Raw genomic sequence first — 15,234 nt, forward strand, 5'->3', positions numbered from 1 at the left:
GCATCATGCCATTCACTACCCGGCATCAGAATCAATCCACTTCTAGCACCCTTGTAGTGATGACCTCACTGTAGCAGGCTCCGTGCTCAACCGTTCATTGGTTGCTGTGCCAAGCAAAGGGAATTCTCCCGCTAATAATTACCGCTGCTACTGTAACGTACATAGGTACGGACGGTTAGTAGGCACGTTTAATCCCCGCGGCGATGAGATGGATCCATTCTGCTCCGCCAGAGCCGCCAAGCCAAAGAGCTTGCTTCAAGTGCCTGAGATGCAGGATGGTCAGGTGAAGGGTAAGGTACGTACCTGCGGGAGAGCGATGCCCGAAAAGGCCAGCAAGCTTCTAGAACACCCACCAAGAGCCAATTGAACACTTTAAGCTTGCGCCAACATCACCAGCTGTCAACGGTTGTAACCTCGCGAGCCAACGGCGAGATCATATCCCTCTATATTCACCATGGCAGAAGACATCATAGCCGACGAAGAGCCGTCGTACATCGACTACGAGACCTTCCTCGACCCTGATTTCTCCCCCGCTTCCTTTGCGAATACGCTCGTTGTTTCGACCAATAACCCTAACGATACACCCCTCGACCTCTCTACCCCCCTATCTCGTGTTCTCTTCGATGCTCAAGAGATTGACTCGCATATCGACGTTTTGACGACCCGCTCGGCCGTCCCATTGCTCAATTATACTCAAGAACAGACACAAGCATCCAAGAACATCGTTGGTGAATTGGATGGCCAGATCCAGAGCTTGAACGACAGCTACCGCCAGCTTGAGAAGGAGGTCAATGATAAACATGCCGAGGCAGACGAGGTTCGACTCGTCGCTCTGCGGCTATGGGAGACCCTGAAGCTTGGTCGCTCGGTTGGACGATGTTTGCAGCTTGGTCGACAGCTTGAGGTTCAGCATTCGGAGCTCGACAGCGGAAGCGGCAGGGAGGACCATCGGGCCTTGGTACGCTGTGCGTACACAATTTTGTCACTACGGGAAGTTCTTGATCGCAAGGCTCCCGGTGAAGAAGGCTTTGGACTCAACCGTGTGGACGCCGTCAAGAGTCTACAGGATACAGTCGTAACTCCTATCGATCGATCAGTCCGCGAGCGGGCGGAGCGCACCATTCGTGAATTCTCTGTGCAGTCAACCTCGACCTTTGCACAAGTTGAAGAGATCAAGGCGCGGACAGCATCTGCTCTGACAGCACTCTACCTGCTATCACCTACCACCGGTTTTAAGCCCGACAAATGGGTTCCAAGGCTGCTGCTTCAGTCTTTGGAAACCTATATACGATCGGCACTCCAAGCAAGCATTACGGCGTTGTCTCGTTCTCTGGGCCAACTACCAACGCTGGACAAGGCCTTGGCTGATGTTATGGCCAAGTGTCAAAATGTAGTCTCCCTTGAGGCTGTCCTCGAGACTACAAAGCCGCCAGCCCACCCTCTTCTCCCCACCTCCGGCCAGCCTACCCAACTGAGCTTACTACAGTTCCTTCTCGCCCATCTTGAGACCGGAAGTCTGGCCTCATTCTTCTGGAGGACTATGGCCAGCAGTCTCGCTACGCGTGTGCAGGATATCATGAATCGTGGGGGTGTCGTAGCTAGAACCCTACGAACGAACAAGAACACGGTTGGAGACGCAATCCGCCAGGCTGTTATCAAGGGATCCCAGTTACACAGCGCATTGACGGGCTCAAAGGCTAGAACGAAGACAGAAGTGAATTGGGACCGAGAGGTGGCTGTGATGGTGGGAAGTGTAGTAAACAATCTTCGATAAACTTGGCAGATCAACAGCATAGGAGCGATCACGGCATCACGGAGCCTTCAGCTTGTTTGGATAATAGTACTGTTAATGAATGTGGGTTGATCTATATGGTCCACCAGGACCAAGTTTATTTGACTTGATTGAAGATTGTCGAGCCTGTAGCTGATCCATGTTCTAATAATAAAAGATCGCCAGGTGGTATTCAGCGCCTCATTGATCAGTCATCAAATGCCAAGTGAGCTCCAATCAGGGCACATGCTCCCCGCTTGGAGCAATCTCACGTAAAGAGAACATCTTTCCCTTAGTATCAAGGGAGGGACTTTGCTTGTTTCAGAACTGCAAACGTCTCATAAACATTGTGGACAAGACCTATCATTACAGTATTACTACACATTCTTACAACCCATTCACTCTAAAGCCATAACAAATATGGCACCGAATCAAGGTCTCGTTCATCCAAAGGAATACGATATCAAGGATAGCAACGTGGAGCTGATCGGGTCCGATATTGACCACCAAGTCAAGTACAATTCAGCGCTTACGGAGCCAGCTTGGAATGACGGCAAAGTTGGCGTCGAGCCTGGGCTATTTATCTGGCGCATTGAGCAATTCGAGGTCATTCCTTGGCCAAGGGAAAAGTACGGCCAGTTCTATGATGACGATAGCTTCATCGTACTCTTCTCGGAACTGATTGGCAGTAATGATGGTACCGAGAAGCTCGTTCACGACATCTTCTTTTGGCTGGGAAAGCACACGTCACAGGATGAAGCGGGGACCGCAGCGTACAAGACCGTCGAATTGGATGAGTTCCTCCAAGGCTCGGCAACCCAGCACCGAGAGATTCAAGAGGCACCTTCAGACGACTTTCTAGCACTGTTCCCACGAATTTCAATCCGGTCTGGCGGAGTTGAGTCTGGTTTCAGACACGTGGAAGAAGAAGAGGAACCAAAGCAGACGCTCACCTTGCTGCGTGTGTTTAAGAACCCAGCTGCTGGTGCCAATGGGGTTGTTGTTCACGAAGTTGAGCCCACTTGGACAAGCCTAGACGACAAGGATGTTTTTGTTTTGGATGTAGGCGACAAGATCTGGGTGTGGCAGGGCAAGGATTGCAGTCCAATGGAGAAGGCAAAGGCAGCTCAGATCGTTCACGATATGACTGTCGCTAAACACTCAGAAGTCGAAGTCATTGCGCAGACTGAGTCACGCTCGCGACGAATTGTCGATCTTCTTGGCGGCGATGACGAAACACCCCGCGAAGGCTTCCACTGCAGGAAACCCTTTACTCCTCGCACCACTGACAAAGCGTCCAAGAAGCTATTCAGACTCAGCGACGCATCAGGACAGCTGTCGTTCGGTCTCGTCAAGGAAGCCGAACGCATACTGCATGATGATCTAGAGAGCGACGATGTTTTCTTGCTTGATGATGGTGGAAGAGCTATCTGGGTCTGGCAGGGAAGCGGATCAAGCACTGCTGAGAAGAAGAGCTGGTTCAAGGTTGCACAGGCATATGTGCGGCACCTGCAGGCAGAGAGTGGACATGAAGATGCGTATCTCACGCCCGTGGCTAAAGTTGTTGAAGGTGGCGAAAGTCGGGCCTTTACAAGAGCTCTTGCTGCATGAGGATATCGCGAGAGGCTGGTTGGGTCCGAACTGAAGTTGGGTTATGAGTATGTTAAAGATTAGTTCACGCCTCTCATAGAGGACCACAACTTGCATCGTTGAGAAGGATCAACGAAGATATGTTCCAACACTCTGTTTGCGATAGTGTGCGTCCAAGTTACGTTGTTTGAAGGTATTGTTCCTGCTTAAAAGCTTCGACGCCTCCTCGCAAAAGGCTTTACAGAAACAGGGGTCAAAAGCTCATGGAAAGTTTAAGCCACCTTATGGGGCTTTTAAGCATATGAGCATGCTCCATACCATACAAGAACTTTTGTCTACATACGCCGAGTACGATTAAGAGGCATCGGTAAGTGGGTGTTTGCCAGCCCAACAATGCACTCCTACTAAGGATCGTCGCCTGAGGTGAGGTAAGAAGGTGCTGACTGTATGTAAGTCTTAACTCCGTCCGATTTAGTGATCTGACGCGTGTTCAAAAGAACTTGCACTTGTTTGGGCTGTCGATTGCTTTGAGCTTTGGCTTCGTTCTCGACGTTCCTGAAGTCTAGTGACCTGATGCCATTTCCTTGGGAAGCTCGGCATGGCCATCAATGCCCATAGTTTACCTTGTATTGCCGCGACCATGACATATCCCCTGCCAAACTGTGCGTTACTTGTTTGCGACCCGTCCCTTGGCGCATATACTGAAGAATCATCAATTCGGGGTTGGCATAACCTTGTAGGCTTGTACCAGCCATCTTGATCGTCCATGGAGCTTGAAACTACACTCATACATACACATTTCCCCTCTTCATAGCGTAAACTTTATTCTGTCTATAACCGGGGAAAAACTTGGACGAAAAATGCAACATGAGTTGCAATTGGACCGTCGAGTTTCTCGGATAGCTCTTTTGCCAGGAACTGGTTAACTCCGATGCTCGCTGCTTGCGCTGAACAAGAGAATATGCCCGTTGCTCAAAGATTATCAATCATTTGTGAGCTTATTCTCTTGGCATGGTGCGGAGCCCGTAAGACAACAATGACGAGGCCCATGTGTGTTATCTGTTAGCGTTGACTGGACCAACAGAATGATGCATGACCACACCACAAGGAACTCTTGGGAGGATACGGTGTGATAGCGCATAATGCTAGAGTTGCAGCGAATACAGGTCAGTAACTACCCACCTACCTAAGTTACAGTGAACAAAACGTCAAACAACAGCCTAATAAAGTGCCTCGTGCAAGAAACTATACAAGGGTCGATCGGGTAGTTAGATAGTGCTAACTTAGTCGGCTTGTGGGGGATGCAACCGAATGCCAATGATTCAGCCAATACCAAGCCATGAGAATTACAACCAACCAAGCTTATCTTGGACCTGACGAAGGCACGCCACTAATATCCATGGGGCCCATTGCGTACGTACGACGCTGCGAGCGGGCTACAGTCACTATCGATTTCACTGGCTGCTCGTCCTTGGTGATCGTCATAGAATTCTTTGCGGGTGAACCCGAACCTCCCGCAGGTATCCTACAAGAGGTCCCGCTACCCCCGAAGACCCAATTCAACATGTTGTAACTGGAATCTGCATCAGTCTCAATAAACATCAGACTACAGTTTGTTGGTTGTCGCTGCCGAGATTTGTCAGTGACAACATCGACTGTAAAGCTGCGTCACCCGCATCCACACAAAACATCCATACCTACCAAAAGCAAGCCGATCATAAAGCCGCTGGGGATCAAAAGCCCTCGTACGGTCTTACCTCTCTATCGCCCACAAAACACCGGAATAAACTGAAATGAAGTTTGCATCTCTTGTTCTCTCCGCTGCTTTTGCGGCAGCAGCGCCTCTATCTCGAAGCACTGATGTTCGGCTTGTCACTTACAACATTCGCCTCGCACCAAACAAGCCCCAATGGGGCGAGGAACGATGGCCTGTTCGTCGTCCACGCTTGACAGCCCAAATCAACTACGAGACCTCTGGGAGGCCGGAATCCATCGTGTGCATGCAAGAAGCATTGTATCCGCAAATCCAAGATATCCAACAAGATCTGGGGAGCGAGTGGGACTACTATGGTATCGGACGCAGGGGCGGCCAAAGTGATGAATTCTCCCCAATTTTCTATCGTCCTTCTGTTTGGAATATTGAAGACAAGAAAACATACTGGCTGAGCGACACACCTGAGAAAGTTGGTTCCAGGGGATGGGACGCCGCATTCCCCAGGATTGTCACCGTCGCGCGCTTTCAACATGCCGCTACAGGTAATCGCATGGTCTATATGTGCACGCATTTCGACCACAAGGGGAAAAAGGCTCGTGCTAACTCGGCAAAACTAATTACTGATATCGCCGAGAACTGGTCTGTACACGACGGCGAGACCATACCTGTCTTCATTGGCGGCGACCTCAACTCCTCCCCCAGTGGTGCGGCTTACAAGCATCTCGCCAAAACCATGAACGACGTGAAGAGCCTCGTCCCGCAGAGTAAGCGATATGGACATTCGTCGTATACTTACACTGGCTTTACTACGGTGCCATGGGATGACATGTATCTCGATCACATATTCGTGCACGACCCGACCGGTATCGAATTCAAGGCCTTTGCAGTGGTCAATTCGCGATATGAGGATGGGGTTTTCATTTCGGACCATAGGCCAGTCGTGGTGGACGTACGACTAAACCAGGTCAGTCGCAAGCAACGAAGGACAGGGGAGAAAAAGGACGAGTTCTAGTAGACCATGATTTCTTTGTTTACAACGGCGTTTGGGATAAGTTATGACATGATACCCGTGTGAGACTATTTAGATCTAAATGGAAATCACTCTACCAAACCAATACTTCTTACTTGACTACCAACTACTTGTACTGACGAGTTTCTCTCTCACACCAGTCGGCGAAAGCTGTTGAGAGGCCAGTGCCCCCCTCTTGTCCATTCTTTAAAGACATCTTGATGTCATCTGGGATGCATCCGATACGACCCCAAGGGTAGATCAAGGCTCCGTTATTATCGGCGGTGATATCTGGTGACAGCAGTCCGAACAGCTCACTATAAGCTCCATACTTGGGCGCTTTAAACATGAGGCCCTGCATATCGTCAGCATATTTGCTCAAGGCGTAGTATATCTACTTACCATCATGAAAGACACAGGTCCAGGCATATGACGCTGAAGCTCCGTCTTCAAGAACCCTGGGTTGACAGCCTACCTCGTTAGCATCGTACTGTCACTCCCATGCGGGCAAACCCACCACTGATATAATTCCTTGCGATCCCAATCTCCGAGAAGTCTCGTGGGCCAAGAGAAGATTGCCTGCCTTGCTCATCATGTAGTTCTCCATCTGGTCTTTTACCACTTTTGGTTCCTTCTTGACCTCGTCCCAGACAAGGCCTCCCTTGGGCGTGCCCATCTGAAGAGTACTTGCAAGCCATACAACTCGAACAGTTCCCTCGTCTGCGACAACCGTGGTCCTCACCAGAAGCTCCTCGAGAAGTCGCGACAGTAGATATCCGCCCAAACAATTCGTTCCCATTTGCAACTCATGCCCGAGCTCGGTCTTGCTACCCTCGGGGGGCATCATGACACCAGCGTTGAGTACTAGGCCATCAAGTCTTGGCTCTTTAGCGAGAAATCGCTGAGCTGCGGGCTTGATACTTGCGAGATCGGAGAGGTCAACACATAGCGACTCAAGACGTCCTGTGGAATCAGGAAACGCTGACTGCACCTCTTTTATGGCCGACGTGATCTTGGAATAATTGCGTGCAGCTATGTAAACTATCGCTGAGCGGGAATAGAGAATCTTAGCCAGTTCCAGACCAACACCAGATGTTGCGCCGGTGACGATGTACACCCTGGAGCTCAAGGACGGTAGGGAAGATTCTGTGAAAGTAGGGGACGGAGGGAAAAGCTGTGTTCGGACAGCCATTTTCTATGATGAGCCTGGTATTTACGCTGTTGGATAACGATAATAATGCTGAGCTCAGGGCTGAGGAGAAGGGCGGCGAGGACTTATATATCCGTTTTATCTATTGCTTCTAAATGGCATTTGTCATTCCCCTGTCTATACTCAGGGCTATCGACACTATCACTGAGGCTTAGGTCGATATCAAACTCTGATAATGGCTTGCCTCATAGAGTACATGGTCATGTTGAGGGTCAAGTCGAGGTAATGTGGACCCCGGCACGGTGATGCTCAAATTCGGTCGGAGATGGTTCACGGGATCGGCTTTATGGTGTTTTGGCACCTCCGACAGGGGCCGGATTCCCGATGACCCCACCTACCGGCGTGTACTATCGTAATATTAGTAGATACGCGAGATTATCATAATTATAATCATTTCTACAACTTGGTCAAACATTCTTCTGGTCCAACATGTTCAAGGCCCAGAACCATACTTCTCACGCCTGTGTTGAAGCTTGATGGCTTCCCATGCTCAAAGTTCAATCCTGTCCTTCAGGTACAGTCTGATAACTCCCTTCAGGCACAGGAACACGAGCGCTTCGAGTGTAAATATGCTTCGCATTCTCCCAACTCAAACCCTCAACGCAACCCCCTTTCACCGAAATATATGGCTTCCCTTGGCCGTCTGGCAAGACGCTGCGGTGTAGGACCCTCACGCCGCACGTCTTGCAAAAGTAGCACTCCAGGGTATTTCCCTCGTCTGTAGGTCGTTTCCAGACTCCGAGCTTGGATAGGACATCTTCGGAGAGAGGCCACATACCGTCAGCTGGGAAGATGGCTGATGTACCGAAGGCAGAAGCCGATTGTTTCTGACATTCAGTACAATGACAGCAGTAGACGCTGAGGGGTTGGGGTCGCGAAGCTGTGATTTGGACTGCGCCGCACTGGCATTCGATCTTGCTATTCATGATGCTATCGATGTATTAGCATCAAACATCACTCAGGGCCGGTGTGTCTCACATTGGTTATTAGAATCACGTAAGTTAGGGGATGAAAATGATAGAAACGTCGTTTAACACATCGTCAGAGAGATGAGCTTTCTCAAATAGTGGGCATCAGCCCAATCTGTCACAGTTATCAGCCTCAAAGACGGTACATCTATTACCCCGCTCGAGTCTCAAAGCTATCGTGAAAAGGGTTAGAAAGCATCAACATCATCTCTGCTTTCTCACGTCTCCCTCAGAAACTCCCCGAGCGACGACTGAATCTCCCCAACTCCGACAGCAACAGTACGCGACTGAGGCCACGGCTCCCAACCAATAAGAGCCACGCCCGGTTAGCTCAATCGGTAGAGCGTGAGACTCTTACGAGTACGCGATCTCAAGGTTGCGGGTTCGACCCCCGCATCGGGCTGTTCCTATAATTCAATTGCGAGCGTTTGCGAGGCTTTCTTTTTTTTGCTACTTTCCGTAAAGTTGTGCTGCCCAGTTCTCTTATTGCTGGGGTTTCAGAAGGTTCTGAAACGCCGTTGATCCAGTCGAGGTTGAGTGAGGACCGCAAGGCCCCACTCTTCAGCCAGATTTTCCGTTCTTTGACGTCACAGCCGCTGTTATTGTTGCCTGCAACACCACATGTAAACTGTATGCCCTTCTTGGTGATGCCCTGAAGAATCTCCATCACTGCATATCGATCGTCAAAATGCCCTCCAACGGCTCGTATCAGAACTCAACCCATCCTCATGTAGGACCTTGGACAGGCCCAATCCATCGGCCGTGGCTGTACCTCAAGAGGGCCGGCGTTGCCGCGTCGTATCCTTTACGTGGCATCTGGTTCTTCATTCAAAACCGCGAGTTCTGGCCACTCCTGGTTGGAAGGATCCTTCCAATATCTCTAATCTCATTCTTGGTGTACCTTTTACTCTTCACGTTTGCGTTCTTGCCTCAGTATGCTTTCTTAGCGATCTTCCATGGCTGGGGCGCGTGGGTCAATGCCGTGGTATTGGTGCTAGGCGAAGGATTGGTCATCATCCAGGGTCTGTTCGAGGGCTTCTTCGTTGATGAATGTCGAGTGGATGTATTTGATGTAAGTAATTGGACCGAGAAACGGTTGCTGTTTGTAGTTCAGTGACTGACAATTGTAGGCGGCTCTCATCAAGCTTGGACATAAAGATCTTGTTGCACCACAGCGGATCCTCTTCTTGGACGCACCCAACCCGGTCAGAATGCTCGGAAAGCCGACTACTGCTGCCATCTACACTCCATGGAGCATCATCCAGATTGTTGAGCTCATTGTCTTCCTGCCGCTCAACCTCGTTCCAGTTGTTGGCACGCCTGCGTTTATCATCATCACTGGAACTCGGCTCGGCAAGCTCGCTCATTATCGCTGGTTCCAAATCAAGGGTTTCTCAAAGGCTGAGCAGAAGAAGGCATTGAGGGATCGCGCGTGGGAGTATGTTTGGTTCGGCACAGTCGCCATGATTCTTGAACTCATCCCTGTCTTGTCGCTCTTCTTTCTCCTGACAACTACAGCTGGTGCAGCTCAGTGGACGGCTCGCATCGAGGAGGAGAGTAGGGGCCCTGCTGAGAATACTGCTGCGAATGGTCAGGCATACCAAGACGATGCCCATGAGGATCCTCACCCCGATGCACCTCCCCCTTACACTGATTATTCCGATGATGTTATATGAGCCAAGGATAACGAGTTACCATAATACAAGTGTCTTATTTTGATTATCTAATTCACAGAACTGCCATGAGGTTCGACAATTCGGCTGGATGTCAGTGTACTCGTATTCTGCGCATGAGTCTCTCTCATTTGGGATTCTGACCACATCTAGTACATTCCCTTCACTGGAAGCACCGCAGTATCTCCAAAATGGAAGGCTGGTTGGGATCCTAAATGACTGAGGCATCAAAGCCTTGCATGCCTGCCTGCTGCCCGAGTGCTTGCCTCGCGAGAAATCGTCCCATCATGCGTGGCGTCCAGGTGCAGGACGCTGCCAACAGCTGGGGAACAGGAAGGAGCATTGGCTACCGATTTTCGACTCGCTCAACAGCCCATGTGGTGACTTGAACTGGGTTCCCTGTGCTGGAAGTTGAAGTTACCGGTGAAACATCATATCACAATCTTGGAACTTGAAGAGATGGACATCTTGTAATGTCAATAGAGACTAATCTGATATTAAATTGAATTACTGAATGCAAGTGCAGGTCTAGATTCCGTTCTCACATTGATTGATGCGCCTGTCTCTTTGGTTGGTCTGGTCCAATAAGGTAGGGAGACAACTGCCGGCTGGCAACTGCCTCACGAAGTGCCCGCGCTCCTTCCTCCTCTTTGTCGTGACTTCCTCCCCCTCTGGCTCGCGCAACTCCTCAACGCGTCATCCCCAACATTCTGCCGCTCCAGGAGGAAGGAACTCCTTCCCTCGTCCCCCTCCGCCCTGGCACCCAGCGTATATATCCTTCTCCTCTCGATCTCGTTCCCAAAAATTCTTCTTCTCTTCTTCATCCCACCTCATCTTCTTTTCCCTTCATCCTCAATCCTCCTCAGCTCGAGAAGGGGCATCTTCTCAGTCCTCTCGTTTCTGTTGCATTCATCTTCAAGCTCTCTTCTCAGCTTTTCTGGCAAAGCATTTTACACTTGCCCACCAACGGCAATCATCCCACATCTTCTCTTCTCCTTGTACACGCTTCTCAACCGCTCGACTTTCTTCACGTCGAAGTTGACCACCCAAGATGCGTATCGCCGCGTCTCTCGGGGTCCTTGTGGCCACCGGTCTCTTGGGTCATACTGCCGCTCAGGCAACTGACTACGGGTAAGTTACAATGCACCGCTCATCTTTGTCCCCGGCTAACCTTGGATGAAAGAAACCCCAACGGAAGCCCAGTTGGTAGCTCGCCTGGCGGCTCTGGCAACACCATTCCTGGCAACACCGACGGGTTTGGTAACCCTTCGTACCCAAGCAGCGCTGCCGGAAACGTTCCTGGCTCCTTGCCCAGCAGCGTCGGCCCCGGCTCTACCGACGGTGGCTCTAACGGTCTCCCTCCTAATGGACCTAGTGGTGTCCCTGGTGGTGTCCCTGGTGGTGTCCCTGGTGGTGTCCCTGGTGGTGGTCCGGGAAACCTTCCTGGTAATTCTTCTCCCAATATCCCTGGTGCTGGTTCAATTATCGTTCCTGGCAGCTTTCCTACCAATGCACCTCAGAACATCCCTGGATCACCCGGTTCTCCCAACGCCGGTACCTCTGACCTCCCTACCTGTTCTCTCCGCTCCACAAAGACTGTTGTTATCACTGTCTACCCCACCGATACTCAAGACGGACAAGATTTCCCTTGGCCTGACGATTCGGGTTCTGATGACTCAGAGTTCCCATCACCCTTCCCTACCAAGCCTGCGGATTTCACTTCTCTGATGCCGGCATCTTCTGTCCCTCCTTTCACCACGTTGACACTCGACATTTGGGGTCCCGATGGTAGCCCTTCAAGCTCTGGTACAGGGTCAGATGATGGTACAGGATCTGGTGATAGCAGCGACCCCGAAGATGGTCACGGCACAGGCAACGGTAACGGCGTCGGTGGTACCAACGATCCTAGTGATGGTTCCGATAACTCAAACTCCGGCTCCAACTCCGGGTCTGAATCGGGCGTTAGCGACAGCTCTGGATCAGATGGTGAGAACAGCTCTCAAAACAACCCCGATTCTCCATCTTTCTCCCAAATCCCTGGTTCCAATGGTGCACCTGGGTATTCTGATGGCGCTTCTGGTGATGATTCCTCTGCGGGTTTCCCTGGAGCTTCTGGCGCCAACACTGCTGCCCCCACTCCTTTCCCGGCACCTGGCTCTCCAAGCAATGGTGGTGTACCAGGAAGCCAGCCCCAATTCCCTTCTGCTATGCCTCCTCAAGAAGCGAGTGACAGTCTCCCAGTGACCACTCAGGCTGGTCCTCAAGGCCAAGGCGAGAACTCTCCATGGTTCACCAACGTCCCCGGTGGAAATGATGCCGGCCAACCTGTTCCCTCCTTCATCACCATCACTGGCCAAGACGGACTACCCACTATTGTCAGCAGCGGAAGCAATGTTGGCCCCGGCCAAGAACAGCCTTCAGCTGCCCCAGGTCTCACCCAGAGTGGCAACAATCCCGGCCTCCCAGGCGGAATTCCTACAGTATTTCCACTACCCTCTGCTGTATCTGCTGGTGTCCCTGGCTCACAGGGTCCTTCCAACTCTCAGGCTGAATCTCTTCCTGGCAGCGGACCTGAAGGAGGAATCACTACGTGTGCAACATTCACCATCACTGGCACTGACGGTCTTCCTACAGTGATTGACTCCACATGGGTTATCCCTTCCAGCACACCTTCCTTTGAGGACTCCTCACAGCTTCCCGTAACTGGCATTCCCCAAGCCTCGCTCTCTGGCATACCAATCGATGTGGGTGGCATCCCCACTGGTCCAATTTCTGCGCCTGGCTTACCTCAGGATGGGTCTGGAGGCTCTGGCTCATCAACATGCACAAGCTACGCCATCATTGGCACTGACGGGCTTCCCACGGTGGTCCACTCCACTTGGGCTGTTCCTGTAACTGGATCTGGCTCTGACTCTGGACATCCATCTGGCGCACCTGGCTCAGACTCTTCAGGGGGCTTCTTGACCATTTCCGGCCTGTCAACCTTCGGACCTGATGATATTCCAGGATCCGTTTCTACAACATCCAACTTGGGCGGCGCCACCCCTATCACCACTTCCACAAGTTACACTATCATTGGTTCCGATGGTCTTCCTACAGTCGTGGGCACCACTTTGGTTATCCCTGGTCCGACAAACACTGACCCCAGTATCAGCATTGGCACCGAAGGACCCTCGTGGGCTTCGGGTTCTCTACCCAACGGCGCCACATCTGCCATATCCATGCAAACCACTGGAGCTCCTGAACTACCCTCCTCTGAACCTTCGGATGCCTCTGGATCGGATGATGGAAGCGAAGGAATTACCACTTGTACCAGCTACACTACCATTGGACCCGATGGTCTTCCAACCATTGTCGATTCAACCTGGGTTATCCCAGGATCAGCTAACACTCAATCCGAATCACCTGGCAATCCTTCTTTTGTCTCCGACTCACTTACTTCTGGCCTACCCACTGGGAATCCTGGTCCAGTGACATCCTCCCCGGTTCTGCCCTCCGGTGGAAATGATGATGAGGTGTCTGGCCTCACCACCTGCATTACCTACACAATCATCGGAACAGATGGCCTTCCAACAGTTGTTGATTCGACATTTGTCGTTCCCACTGGTACTGCAAATCCTGCTGGAACAAGCCTTACTGGTGATCAAGCTGATTCATCTCTTGGTTCTCCACAAGCATTCACCACGGTCACAACTGCTGTCGTACTTGGCCCTGACGGAAAGCCAACACCGACTGAGCAGACCATTGTCTTCAGTGACTCTTCTGCGCTTGGTGTTTCTGCTGATATTCCACAAGCAACCTCTGCTGGCATTACGCCCCCATCTAACTCTGAGCCTGTCCTCACTACAGGAGACCAGGGCCCTCTTTCTACCAGTATCCCAACTCTCAACGGCTACAATGACGGAATGCCCGAAAACTCCATTTCGGTTATACTCACCGATGCCAGCGCCGATGCGCAGGGCACTTCTGCTTCCGGAACAACCACTGGAACTTTAACTTGGACTGTTACTTCTGTTGTTGACACTTCAAATGGTCCTGTGTTTTCAGATGGAGAAGAGCAGCCTCCCTTCACCAGTAACCCATCAGGCGACGGTTCTTCTAATCAGCTTTCCCAGACTGCGTACGGACCCGTTGCAAGCGAGAACACTCTCTGGCCTCTTTCTGCAGGCACTGCCACTCTACAGACCACTACCTGGACCAATGTCATCAAGGATGAGACCACTTCTTACACAATTGACTACCCTCTCACCACTCTTGCAACCGTCACTGTTCCACGAAAGCGTTTCTTTCGCCGTCAAGGCATGTCATGGTCTAACACCACTGCCTCTGAATCCAGTGTGACTTCTCCCACGGCCACAGAAACGACTTCCAAAGCCAGTTCTCCTTCCATCTGTGCAACAGGAGGAAGCATTGGCAATACCACCATTGATGTAAGTAGCCATCTGCTCATACATAGACCTTTGCTAATATTTTTCAGTTCGATAACTCTAAACCCGGGCCTCTCTTCAATCCCGTCGAGAATATCTGGTTTTCAGGAGGTTTCCTTATCGCACCGCCTTCTTCTAGGCAATCTCAACCATATATCCCTACCTCTGGTGGTCAGCTAGTGGAGTTTGTTCCCCCGGCACTCTCCAACACAACATCCACGATCTCAGGAGACGTCGCCCAGATTGGTGTAGGCCCCCACGCCGCCAGCCCTTGCTTCCGATTCGACCTCTTTGGAGCCAGCCTTGGATGTGATGCCCATGGAGACGAGAAGTGGTGCGAGTTTGAGATCTCAGCCTACCGCTGGAATGAGACATCATCTACCGAAGAGTCCATCGCTTGGTCGGAAACCAAGCAAGTACCGGCTTGTCCAACATTTTCCGAGGGCGGCTACGAGCTGACCCGTGTTGATCTGGATGGCTATACAGACCTCTCATCGGTTCTGATCACCGTGCGCGTTTCTCAAGATCTCCGTGTTTGGTGGGGTGATGACTTCCGTGTCGGCTGGACTGACAACAGCTGTATCGCTGCCTCTTGCCGTACCAACGTCCCATCTCAGCTTGTCAAGCGAGAGACTGTCCTCTCTGCTCTTCGACAAGGTGTTTACCAGTGGACACCTCATGAGCTCAAGCGTCTGGAAGACAGTCTGGTTTAGGAATCTGCCAACTGAAGAATGTTATGATGCAACGAACTCTATTTGTATTGAAAAAAGGCGCATTCATGTCGAGCGATTTGCTCTGTATTATTGTCACAATTTGAAACGAATTTTCTTGGACGGGAGGTGTAATGGTTGATGCTGGGACATGGGTTTAAT

The 15,234-nt window shown here is 51.1% G+C and overlaps 6 protein-coding genes across 6 annotated transcripts; 5 read left to right on the top strand and 1 right to left on the bottom strand.

The window, feature by feature from the left end:
* Positions 1-454: 454 nt before the first annotated feature.
* Positions 455-1,774, top strand: FTJAE_5518 (uncharacterized protein; the record flags this gene model as incomplete). Its single annotated transcript, XM_037352034.1, has 1 exon — positions 455-1,774. The coding sequence occupies one exon, from the start codon at positions 455-457 to the stop codon at positions 1,772-1,774; it is 1,320 nt and encodes a 439-aa protein (XP_037207360.1).
* A 417-nt stretch (positions 1,775-2,191) lies between these two features.
* Positions 2,192-3,382, top strand: FTJAE_5519 (Severin; the record flags this gene model as incomplete). The annotated part of the gene is made up of 1 exon (XM_037352035.1): positions 2,192-3,382. The coding sequence occupies one exon, from the start codon at positions 2,192-2,194 to the stop codon at positions 3,380-3,382; it is 1,191 nt and encodes a 396-aa protein (XP_037207361.1).
* Positions 3,383-5,154: 1,772 nt separating this feature from the next.
* Positions 5,155-6,087, top strand: FTJAE_5520 (uncharacterized protein; the record flags this gene model as incomplete). The annotated part of the gene is made up of 1 exon (XM_037352037.1): positions 5,155-6,087. The coding sequence occupies one exon, from the start codon at positions 5,155-5,157 to the stop codon at positions 6,085-6,087; it is 933 nt and encodes a 310-aa protein (XP_037207362.1).
* Positions 6,088-6,211: 124 nt separating this feature from the next.
* Positions 6,212-7,276, bottom strand: FTJAE_5521 (light induced alcohol dehydrogenase Bli-4; the record flags this gene model as incomplete). The annotated part of the gene is made up of 3 exons (XM_037352038.1): positions 6,212-6,439; positions 6,487-6,555; positions 6,602-7,276. The coding sequence occupies 3 exons, from the start codon at positions 7,274-7,276 to the stop codon at positions 6,212-6,214; spliced, it is 972 nt and encodes a 323-aa protein (XP_037207363.1).
* Positions 7,277-8,950: 1,674 nt separating this feature from the next.
* FTJAE_5522 (uncharacterized protein) lies at positions 8,951-9,938 on the top strand (the record flags this gene model as incomplete). Its single annotated transcript, XM_037352039.1, has 2 exons — positions 8,951-9,334; positions 9,393-9,938. 2 exons carry the CDS (start codon positions 8,951-8,953, stop codon positions 9,936-9,938), a joined length of 930 nt encoding a protein of 309 aa, XP_037207364.1.
* Positions 9,939-10,986: 1,048 nt separating this feature from the next.
* FTJAE_5523 (uncharacterized protein) lies at positions 10,987-15,075 on the top strand (the record flags this gene model as incomplete). Its single annotated transcript, XM_037352040.1, has 3 exons — positions 10,987-11,066; positions 11,119-14,365; positions 14,413-15,075. The coding sequence occupies 3 exons, from the start codon at positions 10,987-10,989 to the stop codon at positions 15,073-15,075; spliced, it is 3,990 nt and encodes a 1,329-aa protein (XP_037207365.1).
* Between the last annotated feature and the right edge of the window lie 159 nt (positions 15,076-15,234).

The sequence above is a fragment of the Fusarium tjaetaba genome, assembly GCF_013396195.1.
Source record: "Fusarium tjaetaba strain NRRL 66243 chromosome Unknown NRRL66243_c0000107, whole genome shotgun sequence".
Taxonomy (NCBI): Eukaryota; Fungi; Ascomycota; class Sordariomycetes; order Hypocreales; family Nectriaceae; genus Fusarium; species Fusarium tjaetaba.